Source organism: Sycon ciliatum, chromosome 6 (genome assembly GCF_964019385.1).
Source record: "Sycon ciliatum chromosome 6, ocSycCili1.1, whole genome shotgun sequence".
Lineage (NCBI taxonomy): Eukaryota > Metazoa > Porifera > Calcarea > Leucosolenida > Sycettidae > Sycon > Sycon ciliatum.
In genome coordinates, this window is record NC_088648.1 from 10,182,313 (window position 1) to 10,206,432 (window position 24,120).

The following is a 24,120-nucleotide window of genomic DNA, read 5'->3' on the forward strand; positions in this document are numbered from 1 at the left end:
AAAGGACCATATGGATACAAGTTAAAAGTAACTATCCACCACTGTAGCTACAGTACTGGTCAATGAAATCCAGTCAACCCACTCCAGTACGCACCGGCCTAGAATTTCACAAAGCACAGCTTATCAATATGCATGTATACACGGTGACTCAACTCTGCATAGACTGTAATACATGAAAATAAGAACAGTCTAGGCTAGGAGGCTGACCCCCCCCCCCAGTTCTTCGGCGACCGACAGCACTGTAGCAGTGTTGTTGGGACTTTTTCCACCATTTTAACCACACTAAATGTGCTGTTATTATTATTATTATTATTATTATTATTATTATTACTTCAAGTAAATGTGCTGTGCCTGGCACCGCTTACTGAAATTCAACAAATATTCGGCAAGTATTTATTTTCGGCTACTTTCGGCCTGGGCATTTTGCCCGAAAATCTGCTGCGGGCGAAATTTTGTTTTGCAAGGTTCAGTGTGAAAGTGCAGACAGGCAGCAGGGGGCGGTGCAGGCCGAAATTTGAAGGCGGCCGAAATGTGTTTTAGCCCGGGGAGACCAAAACTTTAAGGCGTCGAAAAACGAAAATTTGTAGACTCACAGTCACTTACAGTATTCAGGATTTGTATGATTTGATTTCCACTCATGCTGCTGGTCTCCATCTAACCATCTAGATCATTGGCACTTGGAAGTAGGATTGGGCTCATGAAGAATCGGCAGCATCAAAAAGAACAGAAGAAAAAGAAGAAAACTAAACTAAACTAAAAAATAAATAAAAAATTCACGGCTCGCGTGAGACTCGGTTTATCTATATAGAGGCCGAGTTTTCTGCATTCGTAGGAACGCCACCACCCTTCAAGGATCAAGGTGCAAATGCAGCTCCTAAAGCGGTGGGAGATGAGTAGATCAGCTCACCAGCATGTGGTCAAAGACCGAAAATCCCATTCACTGCATCCATGTTTTCCTCGTAAACTAAACTAACTACACTGATAAACAAGCTGCCTATACCTATCACGATCAGCAGCAACGAGCGGAAGAGAGAATTGTAAATCCATTGGTCGAGTCTTTGGTGTTTGGTATAATGTTGATATGATGTGGGTATAAAGTGGGTATAATGTTGGTATGATGTGGGTATAATGTCACGGTGGGTATAATGTGGGTATAACGTGGGTATAATGTGGCTATAGTGCGTAGAACAGGTGTAACGTAGGTATAACAACAACTCGCGAATAATGACACAATCTTCGGAAGTAAAAAATGACTGCATACTTTTGAAATCAGGAATAGCAACAACTCATGGTTGACAATGCTTTTCTCATGATCAGTCGAGGCCAAGGGTCATTCTTCACTAGGCTGATTGTCCTGTATTTCATGTGCTGCTTGCTGTTTCCCTGGAGTCAGTGCATGGTACTGGTAATAATGACTTCTGGCTCCTTGCACTCGATTCACAACCTCGTCTCCTTCTGTGGCTTCCTTTTTCTGTGTGTGTGTGTGTGTGTGTGTGTGTGTGTGTGTGCCCACGCGAGCGTGTCGTGTGTGTCTCCCTGGATTGCGTTTGACTGTTTCTTTTCTGCTGCTAAGCGTGGTAAGTGCCAGGCCGTGTTCGTTGCCCTGGACAATGGCTCCATAGAGAAGTTCACTCGTCCCAGCTCTGAAGACGACGTCAACGACCCATGGCCAAGCTACAACTACTCCCTGGGGGTACTGGTGGAGAAAGTTGCTTTCCGCGCCATGCTGGCATTCACATACTCGTTTCCAGAAGGAGACAGCAGCAGCACCAACACCGCTAACTATGGAAGGTCTCACAACTCCTGTGTTGACCCTAGCAAAAACATCACTGATGATGGAGCTGTTGATCACGGTGATGGCGAGGACAGAGCTCCAGAGCAGGTGTGTAGCTCTGTCAACCAACCTGAGTTGCAGCAGCAGCAGCAGGAAGGCTGGCGGCAACAGCAGCAGCAGCAGGAGAAACAGCAGCAGCAGGAGAAACAGCAGCAGCAGCAGCAGCAGCAGCAGGAGAAACAGCAGGCCACGTCACCATCGGACTGGCGCGGTGAAGTGTGGTGTGCTTGTCATCGTATGCTGTTCTTCTACAGCGCTACCGATCTGAAGCCAGTATGTCCACCGCTCAAGGTACATACATACGAGTGTACTTGCTATTAGGCTGCAGAACAGCAGAGCCACAGAGCCACATGGCCAGCACGGTAGATGTGTACACAAGGAAACTGGTGTTGTCATTGTTTCCCGAATTTTGCCTGACGTTTGTGTTTACTTGCAGTGGGCATGATTTGAAATAGTCAGAAACAAATTCTGACAAGCAAGGTGGAGTCCTGAAGGGTGCCTGGGACCCCCCCCCCAACACACACACACGCTCCCCCTATCAATGCTGTAACAGGGTTCTGTTATGTGTATTCTGCATTCAATACACGTTTCACAGTGTCCACTCTAGGATTTCAAACCAACCGGGTACACGAGTACCCTGCACAACTCTTGCAACAGGGTCGGTCCCGGGTACATTCAAATTTTTCAAGTGCGGCTATTGTACATCGGCTAGTCTTAGGACTCCCTGATTGAGTCCCAACCGAGTCACAAGTTACACGGTGTTCTCTTTCCAACCGGGTTCAAGTACCCCCCCCCCCCCCCCAACCGGGTCGCTGACCCGGCTCTGGAGCAGACACCGTACGAATCTATGTCAAGATGTGCTTGCCGCAAAGTACTGCTTTCGTTGTGCACTCATATTCCCAGCATAGAGCGATGTGTCTAAAACCAGACAAAAGTGAAGGCAACGGATAGACTCCCGACATCAGAACTAAACCAGGCGTGTGCACACTTCGCCCAAGTCAATGCTGATACATATGTGAGCTACACGTGTGTCTATTTTTTGTGGCTAGTACAAACAAGACTGCTTTGACTATAAATGTGCATTCTTTGGTTGTACCATTGGTGCAATGTGTGTGTGCGTGTGTTGTTGTTGTTGTTGTTGTTGTTGTTGTTGTTGTTGTTGTTGTTGTTGTTGTTGTTGTTGTTGTTGTTGTCGTTGTTGTTGTTGTTTGTGTATGTGTGTGTGTGTACGCCGATGTGTATGAGTACGTGTGAATTCATGCGTTTCTGTTGTGTCTGTGTGTGGTTCTGTTCTTGCAGTTGTACCAAGCTAAGTGCAGCATAGTGGAGATGGTGATGTGCAATGCAGTTGTATGGGCTGTGGATCGCAGGCAGCCGATTGTCCTTGCTCTCTCACCACAACACCATAACATGCTGGGAATCGTGGATTGTCGCAACGATGCACCTCTCCTGTACCACACCAAACTGCTCACGCAGCCTGACAGCAGTGGAAAGATAGGTTCTCCACAGCATGTCACAACCAAAAAGAGGTCTGCTACCAGGACGACAGGAGTACAGCTGTCATTGCCAGAAGGTCATCGAGACCGTGCTAGCACTATGGTGGGACGTGACGATGCTCCAGTACGACCACATCTCACAAGGCCTCACAGCACAAGCAAAGTGGAAACGAGCGTCACAACGTTTAGCGGCTCAGACTCGTCTCCTCGAGCTGGCCGCAAGTCTGCCCCAGAGGTGGATATGTCACGTGATAGCTTCACCTTTGCGGGTCGGTCCACAAGCTCTCCATTGCTGCAGGGCAAGATGGATGTGATGAAGGAGATCAACTCCGACGACGAAGAATGCAATAAAGTCATCAGAAATGGTGGCGGTGCCCTGCGGGACAAACAACGCAGCAGAACGATGTATGATGGTGAAGCCACTGGATCACCAGCACAACGTGAGTTCTGTCTTGAAGGTAGCTTGGGCTACTTACCACAGTCCTGCACATCCATCTTAGCCTTTGACAATGCTCTGTGGGTGGCCAGGTCCTGTGCGGATATTCTAATCATCAGCAGTGATCTAAGACAGGGTTGTCCGTTCCTGGGACAGCTGTCCTGCTCACTACATCGTGACGTGAATGTCTCCGCTCTTGGCAGTCAGCACAGACTTGCACTGTGCTCCGATCAGTATGTTATCAGTCAACTACAGCTGCTGCACACCGACAAGACCAGGGACAATCGTGTGGTGGTGTGGGCGGCATGTGAGCAGGAAACACTGCACCAGCACAACCGACACTGTCGTTATCTGGACCGCTGCAGTGTGCCGTGAACTATCCACCGTGACAAACTCGCCGGACATTGGACTTACCACCGCCTCCTCATCCTGCCCAGTGCATCTATCATTGTTGCAAGTACCGTGTGTGCATGTTACACGCGGCCCACTGTGAACCATATACGGTCGTGTAAGATTCTGGTTCATTAAAGCTTACGTGAAAATCATGCTAAGCTGTTGAACTGGTTAGGTATAGCTGCCCAGAGTGGATACTGGCATTGTCTGTGGATGTGCTTGGCTGTCTGGAGTGGATACTGGCATTGACCGTGGATGTGCTTGGCTGTCTGGAGTGGATACTGGCATTGACCGTGGATGTGCTTGGCTGTCTGGAGTGGATACTGGCATTGACCGTGGATGTGTTTGGATGGCTGGAGTGGATACTGGCAAGCTGGGTCTCTGCGGACCACTGATCTAAATCAGCAAGCTGACCTACTCAGTCTCTACCAGCAGAGTAATGGCTGATGCAGGGCGCATGAAGGATATGATATGTAGGCAGGACTAACTGGTCACTGTCTGTATCGGTGGTGGTTTTCAGTGTGTTTTCTCATGCAGGTAACTAACCTGCTCAACATTGTTATATGCGCTCTCATGTTTGACTGTGTGACGTTTGTAATGCATGGTCTCTTTGTGCTGTGTGAACCTTCCACTGTGAGCAAACACAGTTAAATGTCTGTGATGATACAGCACTGCTGATCTCCAACCTAGCCTTGTTCCTTTTTAACAGATTATTCTTATCTGCACTAGCACTGTGTCACGAGTGTGTGGACTGTATCAGTGTTGAATCGGTTGATAGGTGAATAGTTCACACATTCTTTAGATCAGTAGAGCTATATGGACTTTACTTGAGGAATGTGCCACTCCGATCTTCTACTCCAATGATTTTGGATTTCATTTCAATTATAAATTTTCAAATTTTCACGATACATGTTTTTTTGTAAATGTTTACGAATAGAAGCTTGAATTGAGCCTTCCACTGCAGCCTCGGAATGATCATAGTTATTGTAATGTTCATCCATACATGAATAATAATTTTATTAGCTGATGAGTTTTGATCCAATCCTCACGCTAGCAATGACACAACCAAGAAAAGGACTTGGTTGTGTCATTGTTGTGTGAGTATTGACTATTGTATTACTGCCTCTGTTCACTGGACATAGAGCACAATACCGTGACAGTCTGAGGATCTTAGAATACTGTCTAGGACTATACACAGAGGTAGTAGTAGCTTAGGTTCTGCGAATGTGCTCAATACCTGATCCAGGCAGAGCGGCGTACACAAAGGCACACAACTGTATGATAATTCGTTCAGCCATGACACTCTGAGTCACAACGGAGTTTGCCCGAGGTTTTCATTGTGTGCCTTTGTAATAATAATACCGGTAATTGTGTCTATGACTGGAAAACCTTACACACACACACACACACACACACACACACACACACACACACACACACACACACACACACACACACACACACACACAGAGGTTTTGCTGCAGTGGATCTTGCGCAATGTGTCTATGACTATAATAATGAGTTTCGATCTGTGGCCGGAATTTTAAAAAAAGCTACCAAATAATTAGCGAATATAGCAATTCTTCCTCGACTGACAGTCTGCAACAAGGTCAAACCTTCCGACTTCCTACCAGCTCGAAGTAACGACTAATGTGAGTGTGTTACTCTACACACCGGTACATGTAGCTAGTGTATGTGTACCTCGTGTTCACCAAACTGATGCACTGTCAATCTTCTCCCATCTCCTGTAGAATGCACACACTACTAGTAGTAGTAGCTGTAGACTATCAAAGTATCATGCCATTGTACTTTACTTACTTTGTTGCATTTTGTGACCTTGTAACAAAAAGTTCCATGCTTTGCGGACACAAAATACCAACTAACTGTTACTTTTAATAGCGTTTTGTTACTTTCTCCGAAGCAGTGGTAGGGTTTGAAGCGTCTCCTCTACAATATCCACTGTACTAGGTTTGGTAGTGAGGTATCTGTGTGACTTTCAGCACTTTTCAATGACAATGGCGGGACCAATGAGACCCGGCGACAACTTTCTCACTTCCTCAGGCTCTGCAGTGTCGCCTCCCAGGTACTGTACTGTAGTAGGTAAATGCTAGTCAGTTCAGTTACTAGTTGTACTTGGTTCACTGGGTCTGGAAAGACTGCACTGAGCCGCTGCTCGTAGATCTACTCGTTGTCGTAGTTGAACTGAGAAGCACAATGTAGCTTGTGCTTGCTTACTTTACTGCTCGTTTTGCGCCCTGTCCGTAACAAATACGGTTTACCGGTAGTGACAGGGAAGGAAATTCCACAAAGGTTGGCGAGCCGCTACATGTAGGTAAGAAGTTGACCGAGTACTCGTAACGTTATAGTGTGTACCCGAGCTGCGAGCTGTGAGGCGAGGAGAGACTGAGTGGGCTTTGTTCGCCTCTTGAAGCTGCATATCATCAGCACAATGTATGAGGTACCTAAAATTAATGACATGACATTGAATTTCTTCGTTTTCATCTGCTCAGTTTCCGGGTGCATTCACTCGCGGCAAAAGATGTAGGTACCAACACCAGCAATAGCAACAGCATGCTCGCAGCTGGGTCGCTGACAGTCCCAGCAGTCACTACAAAGTACAAGGTCTCGGGACGTTCACATGATTCCAGCAGAAGATGCCAGAATATTTCTGCAGCGCATATCCAGGATATCACCTCGGCTAGCGCAAGCCTTGTTGGCTAAGTCAGTATGCACGGCTGGGTTCCACAGCACTACATGCAGTGGGTTGAAGGACTGGAGTCCAGCCATCCACACAAGACTCCATGCCAAGCTCAAGGTGAGCACTGCTTGTAGTCACTTTGTTTTCTTGTGTTTTGATGCAAACACTTGGATGAGATTTACCTACCCATGAATTTTTCGACTAATACAAGTCCTGTGTGTTGTGTGCGCTCACTTTTTGTACAGTGCTGCTCACTGAAATCCAGTCGTGAGAGTCAAGTTGGCACCGTGCACCTTTCGCAGCCCAGTCAGTGTTCGCATATGCCTACTGTGCAAAGCCCGGCGTGTACTTGAGAAACTTGACTGGATGTCAATAAGCAGTCCTGTAGTTAGAGCATTGAAAGCATAATTACCGGTATACATGTAGTTTCCATGTGTTGTATACTAGTACATGTAGTCAGACTAACATTATGACTGTTATAATGGGAGTGTGTGTGTGGGTGGGGGGGGGGGGGGGGGGGGGGGGAGATCATTGTGAATAGGTGATTCTGGTCCGCAAACACGTGCAAGACAGAATTATGGGTTACTAGTAGGGGTGAAACGATTACACTTTTCAACTATCGGTTAACCTACCCTTGCACGATTCGATTGTCGATTATGATAAGGATTACTTACTGCGAGTATTATTATTATTATTATTATACTGCGTCCTAGAAATTGCGGCACCAGACCAGCACAAAGCATGGGGCCGTGTTGACACAGTCATACATGTACATACAGATCAACCGCGTACTTCTACAAAGTGCAGTGCAAGTGGCACATCAAGCGTCACGAGGAAAACGACAAAGTACAGTAGTGCGCATGTGTACATACGCTGTCGATCTATAATGTACGTAAACATTATATGAGCGTTAGCATGCTAACGCAAGTTAGCAGCCAGCCATGCCGCGCCAGCCCAGCGAGCTGGCCCGATTTACGCGCATGCGCAAACCTCTCGGGCGTGCGCCCAAAACGATCCCGTGCAAGGTCTCTTGCAGGATCATTGCTGTTGTTGACTTTTGAGCTTGTAACTCGCAGAACGTTTTTGTTTTCCCTTTCAACGTTTTGTTGCGATTACCGATTTCCTTTCCGCGTGCTGGCATTTAGAGCCATGGATACTCGCGGGAAACGCCGCAGCGGGGCCAATGCCCCCGCAACTGTCGAGCCTCCGGCTGCAACTTCGTCTGGCGTTACGAAAAGATCTCGCACTGCCGCTCGCACGTCCACCCCTGTCCGCGCAGCCACCAGCCCCAGCCTAGCTCTGGACAGCGCGGATACCCCCACGATGCAGGCCATGATCACCGAGGAGGTTCAACGGGCTGTGTCTACTGCTGTCGCCAATGCTGTCCAGCCTCTCCTCGTCTTGCCTGGCTCAGCACCGCCGCCTGCCGCCAGCAACCCTGCTGTGAACACAGCAACGAACAGCATGCAGCACGAACAGCCCCACCAGGTGAACCTGACGCTACCACGGGCTCTCCTCGACCGCATACAGAGAGGTGAGTTCGTGGAATTTGATTGTTTGCTCCCAGACACAATCACAGCCAGTTCTAGTGCGGCTTAGATGCCGATGGCATTCCAACTCCGTGCATCCGGCAGCTCATCCGGCGCACTAGAACTGGTTGAATCTGAGCCCAGAACTGTCCGTCGTAGAGTGCATGATTTTAGCACATGGGTTGAGGCCTGGACCCTATACATGCATGGTTTGTGCTCTGCTGCTCCTCACCGTCTCCATGAGTGCCTATCGTACCAGGCCACGATTGCCGCAGCCAATCGTCAGTTTCTACCCGAAGCATGGCTTTCGTACGACCGTCAGCTCCGCTCGGCCACTGCTTCGCAATTTGGCAAGAAACTAGATGCCATCGACATCAACCTGTGGCAGCTCTGCTTCACCGGAAAGGCACGACCCGCCTGCCAGCAATGCAGCCTCGTGCACCCCCCAGCATTTCCGTGCCCTTTTCGGGCCAACCGCCAGTCCACCAATGGATTCGCGTCCAAGAATGCAGCAACTAGTCAGCCCATATGCCGCAACTACAACGCTGGAAAATGCCAGTTCAAGCAGTGCCGCTTCGCTCACATCTGCCTCCGGTGCCGAAAGGAGCACCCCAGGGCTCTATGCACGCGACCCAGAGAGTAACTGTGTAAGCACACGTGTCGACTCGGTCCCCAGTTATGGTAGTCGTACAGGCACTAGCATCACTCATACACCATGTACACCCTGCGTAAGCACCACTACTGACTCTATCAGATGCACCTGCATAGGCACTAGCAACACCCATAGTCATACACCACTCTCAGTTTCCCGTTTTTCAAGTTTGCTAGCCTCACACCCTAATCCTACTTTCGTGAAGTATGTTGTACATGGGCTCAGATGTGGCTTTGATGTAGGTTTCACTGGCAACCGCTCCACTAACTGTGATTCACAGAATTTACCCTCTGCACATGCAAACCCTGACTTTATTTCTGCACAACTTCACGCTTCCTGCAGCAGGCATGAAACAGCTGGCCCCTTTCCTTCACCCCCTTTTCCATTTATGCGCTGCTCTGGGATAGGCGCGGTTCCCAAGAAGAACGGGAAATTACGAATGATACACCATTTGTCCAGCCCGGAGGGTCAGAGTGTCAATGATTGTATCCCAGCAGACCCCTTTTCTCTCCATTATGTCACTATTGACGATGCTGTTAATCTTATCATGCAATTGCCTGCCCCAGTATATCTTGCTAAGCTCGATGTCAAAAGTGCATTCCGCCAAATTCCTGTCCGCCCGGAGGATTGGCCCCTGTTGGGCATCCGCTGGCAGGGTCAATACTTCTACGAGCGCGTTCTCCCCTTCGGACTACGCTCAAGCCCTGCCATATTTGACTCTGTCGCATCCGCCATAGAATGGATAATGCAAGAGCAGTTCGCTATCCCACACCTGCTGCACTATCTCGACGACTTTCTCAATGCATGCTCTGGATCTGTAGTAGCCCACCAGCAACTCGCTATTCTGCTGCGTGCTTTCACATACCTCGGCGTACCCCTGGCCCCAGCAAAAGTGGAGGGTCCAGCTCAAGTCCTGACTTTTCTCGGCATTATTCTTGACACCCGCCGCCTCGAAGCCCGCCTGCCTATGGACAAACTTTCCGAGCTTCGGGACCTCCTACGGGCCACTCTGTACTCAGTGTCAATTTCGCAACGTCAACTCGAGTCTCTTCTGGGAAAGCTCTCGTTTGCCGCGAGAGTGGTAGTCCCAGGACGCACATTCATGCGCAGACTGTGGTCAATTGCCAGCCGGTACCAGCAGCCCTATTACCGGATCAAGCTCTCTGAAGAGTGCCTCGAAGATTTGCGCTGGTGGCTCAAGCTCTTGGACCAGTGGAACGGCCGGTCGTTCTTCTTACATCCCAACTGGACGCCGTCCCCGGACTTGCAACTATACACCGATGCAAGTGGTGCCATTGGCTGGGGCGCGTACAATTCCGGCCGATGTATAGAGGGCAGGTGGACAGACAGCCAAGCAGAGCATAGCATCGACTGGAAAAAGCTGTTTGCAGTTGTGGCAGCCTGCAGTACCTGGGGAAGCGAGTGGCCTCAGCTGCGAATATTAATTCACTGCGACAACATGGTGGTAGTGGAGTGTATCCGTTCCGGCACCTCCCGATCTCCAGCACTGATGGTTCTGCTGCGGGAGCTGTTCTTTGTATGCGCTGGGCACAATTTCACTGTTTCTGCTAAGCATATTCCAGGAGCCAATAACACTATCGCCGATCGTCTCTCTCGTTTCTGCATGCAGGACTTCCGCAAAGCAGCACCGTCAGCTCGCATGGAGGCAGACACGGCCCGTCTGCCGCACCAGCTGATGTAGCTTACTATGCATCACAGGCTATCGCCCCAAACACTCGGCGCACCTATCACGCAGGCGAAAGCCGCTACATACAATTTTGCTCTCTCAATCAATTCTCGTTATTTCCTGCCACTGATGTTATACTGAGCATGTTTGCTGCCTACCTAGCCAGGTCAGTCCAGCCCAGTACTATTCGTGTGTATCTGTCTGCTGTACGCAACCTACACCTAGAAGCGGGCCATGCGGACCCTCTGGGCGACACCTGGCTACTGGGCCGAGTTTTGAAAGGCATAGACCGTTGCCACGGGAACTCAGCCACTCGTCCCCGGTTGCCAATCACAGTGCGTATGGTGCACCAACTGGTTGATGCCTGTCATCGCTGCACTACCCTGAATGACAGTGATAAACGTCTTTATGTTGCAGCCATGCTGAGTGCTTTCTATGGGTTCCTGAGATGCGCGGAATTTACTAGCATAGTACGTCGTCGCGACGTCAAGTTCGAGCAGGGGGCAGCACTCATATTCCTCCGCACTTCCAAGACCGACCCGTCTGGCCGAGGGGTAACCATAACAATAGGCCCAGCATCGCCCCCGTATTGTGCAGTTTCCGCGCTTCTCCAATACCTGCTGGGAACTCGCAGCTCGGCCAGCCCGGACCGGCCCCTGTTTGTGCTGAGTAATGGTCAGCCTCTATCACGACCGGCATTTACGGCAACTGTGAGGATGCTGCTCACCAGTTGCGGCTTTGACTCGGCATTGTATGCTGGCCACTCATTCCGGATAGGTGCCGCCACCACAGCAGCGCTGGCCGGGCTGCCAGACTCCGTAATCAGAGAGGCGGGCAGATGGAAGAGCGATGCCTGCCTGAGGTACATTCGTACGCCGACTGCAGCCAAGGCACGGGTGGCTGCGGCAATGGCCTCAGCCCCTGATATCAAATTCTGACTAGCTTGAGCTGCTTACAGCCTGCACGGGTAACTGTTCTAACTTCTCTGGCCCGTTCCGGGAGTGCCGATTTATGGAATATATGCTCTCAACTGGTTTTCCGCATACCTATATATTTAACATTTGGCGGCTCCATGCGGAGTCATTTGGCGGCTCCATGCGGAGTCAGTTGGCGGCTCAGCTGCGAGCCACCTAGCGGCTCCAAGCGGGGCCATCATACGCATGCTCGATAGTTTAACCAGTTGCTCGTATCGGCACTCCCGGCGTAACCCAACATACTGTTGCTCTGTTGTGAGGTGGGGGGATGCTAAATGAGCGTTAGCATGCTAACGCAAGTTAGCAGCCAGCCCAGCGAGCTGGCCCGATTTACGCGCATGCGCAAACCTCTCGGGCGTGCGCCCAAAACGATCCCGTGCAAGGTCTCTTGCAGGATCATTGCTGTTGTTGACTTTTGAGCTTGTAACTCGCAGAACGTTTTTGTTCCCACCCTCCCACCCTCTATCTCAACTCACGTTTCTGGCTCATACGTGAATATATGCTCTCAACTGGTTTTCCGCATACCTATATATTTAGCATTTGGCGGCTCCATGCGGAGTCATTTGGCGGCTCCATGCGGAGTCAGTTGGCGGCTCAGCTGCGAGCCACCTAGCGGCTCCAAGCGGGGCCATCATACGCATGCTCGATAGTTTAACCAGTTGCTCGTATCGGCACTCCCGACGTAACCCAACATACTGTTGCTCTGTTGTGAGGTGGGGGGATGCTAACGAATCCTACTGCATACAGTCATGCACATGACATCTCAGTTTCACATGTTTTTTTTTGTTTTTTTTTTGAATCGCGTAATCGAAACAGACAGCATAATCGAAATTGCTTCGTTGTAATGATCGATTAGACGGGTAACCGATATAATCGTTTCAGCCCTAGTTACTAGTATGAAAGAAAGACAACTCAGATTGGATTATTTGTCTTGTACTGGACAAGTCTCTGAGAGACAGAAATAAAGGCCGCAGACTTTGAAGAGAGAACATTTCATTGGAAGAAGATTCAGACTGGAATATATCGGCTGAAGACGTTTTCCTTTGACATCATCACTTCTGGCTAGATGGAATAACCTTCCATAACCGGATGGAATACCAGGTGCCCAGTTTAGGTGGGATAAGTAACTCAGCTAATGATGATAACCAGACTAGCTATGGTCGGTATGTGAAACAATGAGAATATTTCCATGTGTGCAGTTGAAAAGTATGAATGGAAGTACACGTGTACGTCCCTTGGGTCAGTCAGGGTGCACAAACACACACACACACACACACACACACACACACACATGCACACACACACACACACACACACACACACACACTGGTTTGACCGTGCTGGCTGACTACAGCAGCAGTGCAGAGGCAAGCCCGGCAAGACTCAGGTCCAGACATACACATGACTATGTACATCACCAAGAGTACTCTTGACATCACTGATAGTGTCACGAATGACAACACAGTACTAGTGTAGTGCACTGCTGACTATATGTAGGACTCAGTATAGAGTCCATGCACTATATGATGTCCAGCACCCTATATAGAGTCCATTGGTCCAAAATCCACTACTGTATATCACCTTATTTTCGGTGTTGTAAAATTTCGGTAAAAGCCAACCCCTGACCTTTCGGTGTAAGGATAAATTCGGCGTGCATGGCACCAAAAAAAAAAAAAAAAAAAAAAAAGCTCTTGCACTAATATCTCCGCCAAGCAAGGCCAAAGGGCTCCACATATGTATACCGGTACATGTTATGTATGTACAATGCACTACCGGTATACCAGTATACAAGTTGATTTTTTTAATTTGACAGTGATTTTCATGATTTTTACATATTTTTGGTATTTCGGAAAATTTAGGTGTAATGTTAAATTAGGTGATCCAGGACCAGTACCGAAGTTACCGAAATTTAAATTACACCGAAATAAAGGTGTTATACAGTATACAGAGTCCAGGAGTCCACTCAGTTTTGATCAGCTAGCTTCACCCTAGGCAAAGCCCGATTTTGCCAGCGAAGCTTCGATATTTTGCCGCAAAATTTTGCTGGTTCATCGTCGATATGTTGCTTTCATTTTGCCGGGCCACTCGATATTTTGCTCCCTTTTTGCTCCGAAATTTGTGTCACGTGTGGGACAACTGACCGAAAGTGGGTCACGTGTTGGAATAAATGAGAAAAAGTGAGTCACGTGTTGGGAAAACTGTGCGAAAATGAGTCACGTGCACCGTATAAGTGTAAAATCTCCCAATTTCCAGCGAACACACCGATATTTTGCTCCGTTTTGCCAGCAAATTCTCTTTCAAAATTCTTCGATATTTTGCTAGCAGAATTGCTAGCAAAATCGGGCTATGCCCACCCTGCCGCGCAATCCCCTATAAGGAGTACACTTTTTCTACAAGTCCCCTATTCACAGTCCAGAAGTCCAGTTTATCCAGTCACGATCACGCCGTCCTGTGTGTTGTGCCCGAAAGAGAACACATTTTCAGTTTTGCTTGCCTCGTGGCAGCGCATTCCTTTCTTCCGTGACTTCAGCCATGGCTGCCAATTCTGCTGTGCAGTTGCTAACAGTAATCTGTCTCGAGCTAACCAAGGAGGATAAGGAGACGTTCAAAATCAAATCTGGAAAGCGTCTTGTGGTTCTCTGAAGACGTTTCATCAGTGCGCGGGATGAAAGCAGAAATTGCAGAACGAGAAAAGTTCAGCACAGTTCAAATCTGACGAGTCAGGTACACCGACGCTCTCTTTCGTTCGACGCCACAAGGATCCCCTGTTTGGCTGGCCATTGCTGCTAGTAAGACGTTTGAACAGTTTCATCAGAGCGAGGGATGAAAGCAGAAAGCGGAGAACGAGAAAAGTTCAGCACAGTTGCAATCTGACGAGCCAGATACACTGACACTCTCTTTCGTTCGACGCCACAAGGATACCCCTGTTTGACTGGACAAGAGCTGCGTACCACCGTGTCAAAAGGCTGTCCAACTACATGGCAGGACCATGACTGAGGTAAGGAAGCTTTTACTCGTTTCGATTGGTCTGCTGTTCTGTCGTTATGCTTGAATTTTTTTCCATTTTCAAGGAGCGTATCGCGTTTGTTTGATGTTGCTTGAATGAGTAATCAACCACTTCGTAATAGTCCTCAAGGACTGCAAGGACTTTGCATCAATCGTATATGATCGTCTAGCTATCATCAATTATTTTTATTTCATGAGAAATGTATTCAAGTTTATCCCTGTGATAATTATGTGAACTCCACGACACTCTTCCTGTAGTATGATGTCAAATACAATGGGATCCACAAACGCAGTGCCAGTGTACTAGTAGTAGTAGGACTAGGAGGATTGCTTGTATGCCAATGACAAGAAAAAGCTTCTCAAGCTAATACTCGTATTCCCTGAAGTAACCGTTTTGATGTCACGAACATGACATTGTGTCAGTGAAACTGCCTCGTGACAACAAATCATTGCATTTCCATCTTGGGGAAGACTGACTGACAGCAACGCTGTACAGATTGTTCAAATCATCTCATTTCAATTTAGTTGCAGTGAAGTGAAACACTGTGTACACTACATGTATGTTGGTGTGTCTGTGCGTCTTGAGTGTGCACAAACGATCTTATTCCTCGTATTACTAATAGATTATTGTCCCCACCATCACCTGTTCACAGGTCTTTGAGTGGATTGATTTTCATTGAGCATCACATTCGTTGAGGACTTGGTAGTTGTGTGCTCCCATGCATCATTACGGTAATAAGACTTAAGAGTATCATTGTGCTATCTATTTGTTGCAGGTGTGCTGATCTTCAGAAGCTTGCGGAACTGAGTGCTGCTGAACATTTGCATGGCCATGAGCAATGGTGAAGCTTGCTATTGCACTCTCAGCATGTGCTAGTATTATGCTGACCACTGCACTATGTTACTCTCTTACACTACTACGTGTATGTAAACGTGCGTGTACCCGTCCCCGTACGCATTCGTTTCGTATAATTATTTGTTGTCCCTCTTGACTTTACATGTAAATGGGTGGACGTTTGCATGGCTGTTGGAGTTGCGTGTGTATTGTGTCTCTACTCTTTTCTTGGTGTTTTCTTGGCGTTGTATAAGTTTGTGTGTGTGTGTGTGTGTGTGTGTGTGTGTGTGTGTGTGTGTGTGTGTGTGTGTGTGCGCGCGCGCGCGCACAATAATTTGAAAACAAATAATTAATCCTGGGCTCTCCATTATTCTCTTTCGATTCTTGGTTTGGTTTTTTTCTAGTTATTTTCTTGGCGTTGTGTGGGTGTGTGCATGTGTGTGTGCGTGTGCGTGCACAATAATTTGGCAACACTACATGATTGAGATGTTGTAATTTGCAGCGTCTGCGAAGAGACCACTTGATTTGAGGATGGTGTTTGTAGGGTTTTTCATGTAATGAAGTGGCTACAGTGGCGCCTCAATACATATTTTTTATCTTGAGAAGTGAATGATGTAAAGGATTAAAGGGAGAGGCCGTTTTCTGGTTAATATTCACTGCTTACAGCAGATCCTATGTCTATTTTCGAACTCGATAGGGGATGCCTAATTGGCTGGACTTTATACAGGGGGTGTTGTCCACATAAAGACTCTTTATAGTTGATTTCAAAGTTTGGACTCCGTACAGTTGATTTTGGACCAATGGACTCTATATAGGGGTGAAGCCAATTGGCTGGACTCTATACAGGGAGTGATGTCCACCGAAACTTTGAGCTCACAGTTGATTCCAAGTTTGGACTCTGTACAGTGGATTTTGGACCAATGGACTCTATATATGGGTTGGACATCATATAGGGGCTGGACGCTCTACTGAGTCCAACATATATACTGACATGACATGTGACAAACTGTTTATAACTGATGACGTGACTGCGCCAAAGGAGCAGAATCTGCCAGGGCCTACATGTAGTCCCCGTAGTCTGTAGTGTTGTAGTGTGCGCGGCTCCACTCATTGCCGAAGATGCGTTGCCATGGTGCAAAAATGGCGTTGGATGGCTACGCCTGAGCATGAGCGCTCGCGCTGTCATCGCAGCCCACGACACGTCTTCCTGCTGTGCTTTCTTGACAAAATTATTTGTTTCGCTTTGTCCTTGTTGCTGGAGGGTTTGATTCTTTGAGATACTGTAGAGCGATTTGGAGTTGGTCAGCCGAGAGTAGTCGTGAGAAATGGAGAAAGAACGTGAGAGAACCTGAACTGCGGATAAAGTCGCTCTGTTCCAGCGGAGGCGAGCAGAGGGTTACGATCTCAGTGCCCAGGCACGTCGCTCCTGATTATTTCGAGTGGCTCGATGTGCAAGTGGCACTCGAAACCAGCACTGTGCAGAGTACCGATGTTCCTGCCAGTGTCGCTGCTTCAGCCGGGCTGGCGCTGGCGTCTCCAGTGCAAGCAGTAGCTAAAACCATTCCTGAACCGGTTCCAGTCGAACAAACTGTCGCTGCAGCTAGTGTTGGTGTTGTTTCTTCGCCTTCAGTGTCCGTGGGGTCAGCCGCAGTGGAATCTGGCACTGACAGCCAACCTGCCAAGAAGCCGAAAAGAACTTCAGGCAAGGGCTACTACTGTGCTGTTCCGCTCTGCAGTAATCGGTCTTTAGATTATGTCACTTGCATTTCATCGTTTTCCCAGTGATGCAGAAAGGTGCAAATTATGGCAATTTGAAATTAGGAGGGACGTGGGATCAAATTTCAAGATCACATCAAACACCAGAGTATGCAGCTCTCATTTCAAACAAGATGATTACGTCGGCAAGCTCCTGTCTGGTGAGGAGCCAGAAAGAAAATGGCTCAACCCCACCGCTGTGCCAACCCAGTTCCAGTGGACGGCAACTCCTAAACCAGCGAGACGAGTTCTGAAGAGAAAACGTCAAGAGTCTGAGGAGCCACAAGATATTGATGATGCCGGGGTCGTTTCTGTGGTGTCTGTTCGGCTATTGACCCAGCACCAACCCCTGGTCCTGTGCAGGGTTTGCCATGTGATCACAGATATATCAGTGTAAGTGACCCGAGTGAAGTTGATGATCACATGGCTGGCCTAGAAAAAAGACTTCAGTGAAATTAAAAAAGAGTACGAGAGGCTGAAGTGTCGTTCGATCGATTTAGCCAGCATCAGAAACCATCCTGACAAGTTCAGGCACTTCACCGGGCTGCCTAACTACGCAGTGTTCTCTGCCCTGTTCAAATAGTAAAATAAATAAAATAATAATAATAATAAATACCTCGAACCCAAAGCCAAGAGGATGCAAACTTGGTGCGGCCTATCTACCCTTAGACATTTGTATGCCACTGGTCCTCAGCGATGGCCATTAGACGTTTCACCGACACTGGCTGACCATCATCATCACAGAATATGAATTTGTTCCAATAAATACTGCGTGAATGTGAAAAAGATTGTTACATATATTCCACCTGAAATACAAGTTCTATCAACCAACCAAGTACTCCACTTAGCTCAATCTGTGCATTCAGAAATGATTTGTTCCAGTAATAATCTAACATCAGTCCGAAGTTATTATTCAGAAATGTCTTGTAAGTCAATGTTTTACTATGATGACAGACCATTTGATCTCTGCCAATTTCTGGTTTGAAGACATAAAAATGATGATTATTGATCCAGAAAGTCGTTAAAAAATCAGTGCAATCGATGACGAGTTTTCGGTTGTTTGTGAGGGGTTGAGAGGTGAGGTGGAATGAAATGTTGCTTTCGTTCACAGTGTACTGTGTTTATGTTGGACAAGATGATATAATTCACAAACGTCAACAGACATGACGAGGAAAGATCAGAAGAGAAGCGATGATCTAGAAAAACAGTCAGAAGCACAAGCGTGCATGCATACAACATGTCTGTTACGGAAGGTCCAGACAAACTCTGCATGCCATGGCTGCAAAAATCATCCTGCGCAAACAGCAAAGCCGCGACATGTGAACAGCACTCTCCTTATCCGGAAATGCACTGGCAGTATCCACCTTAGCACACTGGATCGTCCCTGCTGATGCAGACGATACACGTGTAGGCTTGCTTTGATGTATCTTGTGATGGCCAGCATTTCGCACGGACGAAACAAAAGTTTGTTCCACCTGCAAACAGGTTTCCCTCCAAATGGTGAAGGTGGTGCTCATCAAATAATTGGTACGCACGAAGTTGCTTGTAGCACTGCAAGCTCTCCTTGTCATAATCTTTTTCCGGGGAATTTAACAGATAGTGCTTGACAGCCTCAGTAATGAAGAAAGGGATTTAGTTAGGCGAGATAGAGACCAGCCAGATGTTAAGTGTGAAAAGCTTGGTAGCTTCTTGTACGCTGCCATTACTGGCTTTGGTAATGCAGGCTTGTCTGCCTCCTCGTCTGGAACCCCTTCGCCAGCAGTACTCAAGTGGAAATGTTCACAGATGAGAAGGTAAAGATCACGTCTGGATACACGCCCTTGGTAGGGAATACTGTCTTTGCAAAGTTGGCGCAGCCCTTGCATGCGTAAGCGCATGATATCCCCACAAGAGGTGGGAGCGGGCAGGACAGAGCTGGACAGAAGTGAATATGTGGCCCTTTCAGTAGCAGCATCAGCTGCTGTTTGCACTGGCCCTGAGCGGCGGGTTTTACAGCAGGTTCAGGAGTGGTTTCAGCTACTACTAAGTATACTGCTTGCACTGGAGACGCCAGCGCCAGCCCGGCTGAAGCAGCGACACTGGCAGGAACATGGGCACTCTGCGCAGCACTGGTTTCGAGTGCCACTTGCACATCGAGCCCCTTGAAATATCAGGAGCGACGTGCCTGGGCACTGAGATCTTAACTAGGCCTCTGCTCGCCTCCGCTGGAACAGAGCGACTTGATCCGCAGTCCAGGTTCTCTCACATTCTTTCTCCATTTCTCACGACTACTCTCGGCTGACCAACTCCAAATCGCTCTACAGTATCTCAAAGAATCAAACACTTCAGCAACAAGGACGAAGCGAAACAAAATAATTTTGTCAAGAAAGCACAGCAGGAAGACGTGTCGTGGGCTGCGATGACAGCGCGAGCGCTCAGGGGTAGCCATCCAACGCCATTTTTGCACCATGGCAACACAACTTCGGCAATGAGTGTTGTGACACTGATCAAGTCAGGCCACTGTCTGTATACACTGCATACAGACTAGTGCGCACTCTAGTCTAGGCTAAGCTGACGGTAAAACATTTGTGGATGAATTAAAAATCATTTTTGCCCAGTAAATCGAATAGGCTTGGTGTAGTGCCGTACTGGTATGTACAGTCAGGGCTCACCACGACCATACAAAGCGTCAATAACGGTCATTTGGATTTGACCAATCAGCGCACAGCAAAACGGGCTTTTTCTTGCAATTGTGGGGTGTTTTCTGAGTGGAGCTTGGCTGTATTCGTTGGTTTTAGACATTAGGCCATTGTGGATTCGTGTTCAGAAGGTGTGTCTTTGGGGGTTACCGTCTCGAATTTTTCGATTTGGCCTTCGTTTGGCTGAGATCGGATGGTGAAATCACTCAAACGCGAAGGCGTGCAAACAAGTGAATGAAGAGAAAATTAGAAATCGGGGACGGTAAACCGATAGAGAATTCAAAGACCTTGAAAATGAGCTATCAATGATGAGAATCGGCCAAGGAGAACCGCTGTTCTACTTTTTTGAAGACATCAAGGTCGGCCGTGCGTCGCCGCGCGCACCAACAAAAACTGGCAGCCGTGCGCATATCTGCAAGTGCAACAAGAAAGGGCGGAGGAGACAGCAAGCGTTCCAAGTGAAGAGTTTACCTTCGTGTTGACTCGAGCTAAGGACTCATGCCAGTCAGGGATCATACTAGTCACCTCTCATCATGGTCATGACTAAGGGATTCATTTGTGACAAGGAAACTCCCCACTCGCAGCGTGAAAGCTGCGAGGCCAAACAGAAAAGAGTGTGCCGAGTCGCGATCAGGAAACGCTGAGTTCTACTGACAACATTGGTTAGCTAGGCGCGGAAAATTCTTGTAGATGCCAGGACTCAAGTTCACCAGTACCCCACGGACATATCTTGGTCGACACCCACCAGCGGATTGAGAAAACTGACCAAGATTGCTTGGAGAAGGACGTCTTCTCCGCGTGTCTTTCTCGACATCAAACAACAAGATTCGCTTCGGCACTGGCCCTTCGCTGTACAGAGTAGACCAGGAAGTCGTAAAATACCGGTATTTTACGACTAGACTGTACATCGCTGTACATCGATGAGCATGAACTCGGGTGCGTAGCCGCTATGACTGCACAAACTCTGGTTTTGGCGGCATTCAAAATGGTGGTCGACGCTTTTTGAATTTTGTATGGTCGTGGTGAGCCCTGACAGTGACTTTGTCTTTGAGTTTCCAGTGTTCTCTGTTGGTGTATCTACTGAAGTCAGATTGAAGTCACGGTGTTGTGTGTGCCAGTGTGTGTCTGCAGTTGTGTTGATTAGCCATGTCCAGACCAGAGTGTGTATCATGCAGAAGTAGTAGTAAGCATGGCAAACTGTTGAAGTGTCTCCACTCATTGTGTGTGGAGTGTTTGGAAAAATACATCAGTGGCAAGGGCTCTGTGGGTTGTCCTGAATGTGGAACAACCACTCCACCACCACACAGAGGCGTGCCCTTGCTGCAGTACCTGCCAAATAGTGATGTGTCTAGTGATGGGGTTGGAGAGGAGGTAGCTGCTGCAAGTGCTGGCCGTAAGAAGTTGTGTGATGAATGTGCTGAGGATACAGCAGCAGTAGCTGTTTGCATGGACTGTGGTGACAATTTTTGTACTGACCATGCCAGGGTGCACCCAACCTCGCGCAGATCATACAAACACAAGGTTGTGCCACTCAGTGAGTCTGCGGGATATACAGGTGATAGAACATCAGCCAGCCAGTACAAATGCTCATTCCACCCCTCGTTTGTACAGTGTTCGTATTGCTTGAGTTGTCAGCAGCTAGTGTGTAAGCAATGTGTAAGCAGTGGTGATCATGCTGCTCACAATGTGCAGACTATCACCGATGCATCTTCTAGCATTCGCCAGTCTTTGAAAGCCAAGCTGACTAGCACATCATATGGAAGTGGCAGTGTTTTTGACGAGTCGATCAACAAGTCTGAAGCGGCACTGAGTGGACTCCGTGATGAGACTGAAGGCTTGTCCTCCCGGATCAACGACGTTTTTGGTGGTCTGAAGAAAGCCATTGAAAACCGTCAACAAGAGCTTTTGGATGAGGTGGATCGACTGCAGTTGTCACATCTTCTTCCCCTTGAAGAGCAGAAGCGGCAGATTCTTGCTGGTGCCTCGTATAGCAAGAAAGTTCAACATCTGGCAGAGAACTGCAATGAGGATGTGAATTTCTTGAAGATGAGTGGATGGCTGGAGGAAGCAGCGAAGAATGCTGTGAGTGCGTCCGAGAGAGATGTGCAGGGGTTTGCTCCGGGAACTCTATTGTTTTCGCCATGCCATGTCGAGGAACTGACTGCGGCCATTGCCAGAACTGGTGTGGTGAGTGACATTGCTATGCTGTCATCGGAGAAGAGTAGCATGACTACTGCAGCCAGTGTTGAGGAGGGAGACGACCTTACCGTGATCATTGAGCCAAGAAATGGCCACGGTGATAGTCTGGCTGTGACGGAGACACACTTGTCTGGTGTTCACGTTGAAGTAACATCTGCGGACAACACCACCGACACCATTCAGCCTGTGCTGATGCCCGACAGTAGTCCTAATGAAGGCACTAACATGATTGCAACGTACAAGACGACCGGAAAGAAGGGTTCAGTGCAGGTATCAGCCATGATTGGAGATCACCATGTAGCTGGAAGTCCTGCAATGGTTACCATCGTGTATCCCCAACCACAGTTTGATCCCAGCCAATGCCATGCTGCTCTTGCACTGTCAAACAACAACCGTACGGTTACTCGTGGAGCTGCTTCCAGCGGCAGTGTGTGGCGGTCAGTGTGTGGCGTGAGGAAATGGAGTAGCGGCAAACACGAGATATCCATCCGTCTTGATCGCATCACTGCTGGTAGCGTTCGCCACATGTTCTTCTTGTGTAATGCCCAGCATCCACAACTAGACAACTATCAAAATGGAAAGACCACATTGTTTGGATGGTACAGCTACTGCACCCGTGTTGGTGACTGGACTGGTAGTGCACTGGGTCAGCCATGGCAAGCCGGTGACGTCGTTCATATGTCGTTGGATTGTGACAATCACACGTTAGTCGGACGTCATGAGCGTACCGGAACAACCAAGACACTGACCAACGTGACAGGTGAACTCTACCTCTACATCAGCCTGATTTACAGTGGGGACCAAGTTACTATTTTGTGAAGCTTCAATCCGCTTGATCCACAAGAAGGCGGTTATCCGTGCATATAATTATATGTGCATGTACGTGCTTATGTGCCTGTTTGTGTGTGAGCGTGTGTGTGTGTGTGTGTGCCTGTTTGTGTGTGTGTGCGTGTGCGTGTGTGTGTGTGCCTGTGTGTGTGTGTGTGTTTTTGAGTGTGCGCATGTATGCATGTGTGTGTGTGTGAGAGAGGGAGAGAGAGGAAGGCATCAGACTGCAGAGTGAGTGACCCAGTACCCCTAATGGCCTAGCCACTCTGCCATTTGTTGTCCCCTAGCTCGCTCGCTGTCTTGCTCTCTTCTACTTCATAACAATCGTCATGCTATTCACTTTAGTTTCATGATTTCTTTATGTGTATAACAGCCGTGTGTATATTGTCTTAGTGAACTGGTGAATGTGTTAGCTCAACTAGTCACTACATTTTCTGACGTTTCCATTGATTCTGTTTCCTACTCTGTTTGTTATTGTGTTTATTTCTGCTGTGGTTGGCTCCAAAGAACTAGGGAGTCATTTTCTACGTTGCATTTATGATTATCAATGAGCTATACATGTGCATTTCAACCGACCACTGTTGCTTTCACCACTATCGTGTTCTGTGTTTTACCCTTACTGATGTTCTGCATGACCTGCTGAAAAATTGTAAAGGAGATAACTGCATGAGACGATGACAAGAAAGTGGGAAACGGTCTTGCATGTTGATTGTATAGACCAACCTCCCTCTCCGTATTGAATGGTGTATGCGTCACCAAGCCACCCACACCCCAAGGGGTATTATAGATACACTGAGCTAGAAAGTAGCGGAGGGAAGGAATTCGGAAAGTAATGATGTACACATGCTCTTGTAAACCAGTACATGGTATGAGGAAATGGTGTGCAGTCAGACCTCGCTTATCCAGTCCTCTTTTATCCGGATCCCTCGCCATCCGGAAGAAAATCGCTGGTTACTGGTAGTCCACAAATTTTCGGCCCATTCAAATTTCGGCCTCCCAGGGCTAAAACCCACTTCAGCCGCATCAAATTTTCAGCCTGTACTGCTGCTGCCTGTATACACTGTCACACTGAACCTTGCAAAACAAAATTTCGGCTGCAACAAATTTTCGGCCAAACATG

The 24,120-nt window shown here is 48.0% G+C and overlaps 2 protein-coding genes and 2 long non-coding RNA genes across 4 annotated transcripts in view; all 4 read left to right on the forward strand.

Annotated features, from left to right (window-relative positions):
* The window catches only part of LOC135819338 (leucine-rich repeat serine/threonine-protein kinase 1-like), a 73,297-nt gene extending 68,111 nt beyond the window's left edge, over positions 1-5,186 (forward strand). Inside the window, exons 21-22 of the mRNA XM_065332528.1 lie at positions 1,574-2,125; positions 3,134-5,186. Coding sequence (XP_065188600.1) covers positions 1,574-2,125; positions 3,134-4,141 — 1,560 coding nt within the window. The 3' untranslated portion in view covers positions 4,142-5,186. The remainder of the gene's footprint in view (positions 1-1,573; positions 2,126-3,133) is intronic.
* The window catches only part of LOC135819339 (E3 ubiquitin-protein ligase TRIM45-like), a 139,600-nt gene extending 115,964 nt beyond the window's left edge, over positions 1-23,636 (forward strand). Inside the window, exon 2 of the mRNA XM_065332529.1 lies at positions 21,283-23,636. Coding sequence (XP_065188601.1) covers positions 21,283-22,991 — 1,709 coding nt within the window. The 3' untranslated portion in view covers positions 22,992-23,636. The remainder of the gene's footprint in view (positions 1-21,282) is intronic.
* On the forward strand, positions 6,088-7,311 carry LOC135819341 (uncharacterized). The gene is made up of 3 exons (XR_010553901.1): positions 6,088-6,491; positions 6,670-6,974; positions 7,103-7,311. It is a non-coding gene; the product is annotated as an uncharacterized LOC135819341 (long non-coding RNA).
* LOC135818828 (uncharacterized) lies at positions 14,166-15,889 on the forward strand. The gene is made up of 2 exons (XR_010553773.1): positions 14,166-14,697; positions 15,482-15,889. It is a non-coding gene; the product is annotated as an uncharacterized LOC135818828 (long non-coding RNA).
* Positions 23,637-24,120: the final 484 nt, after the last annotated feature.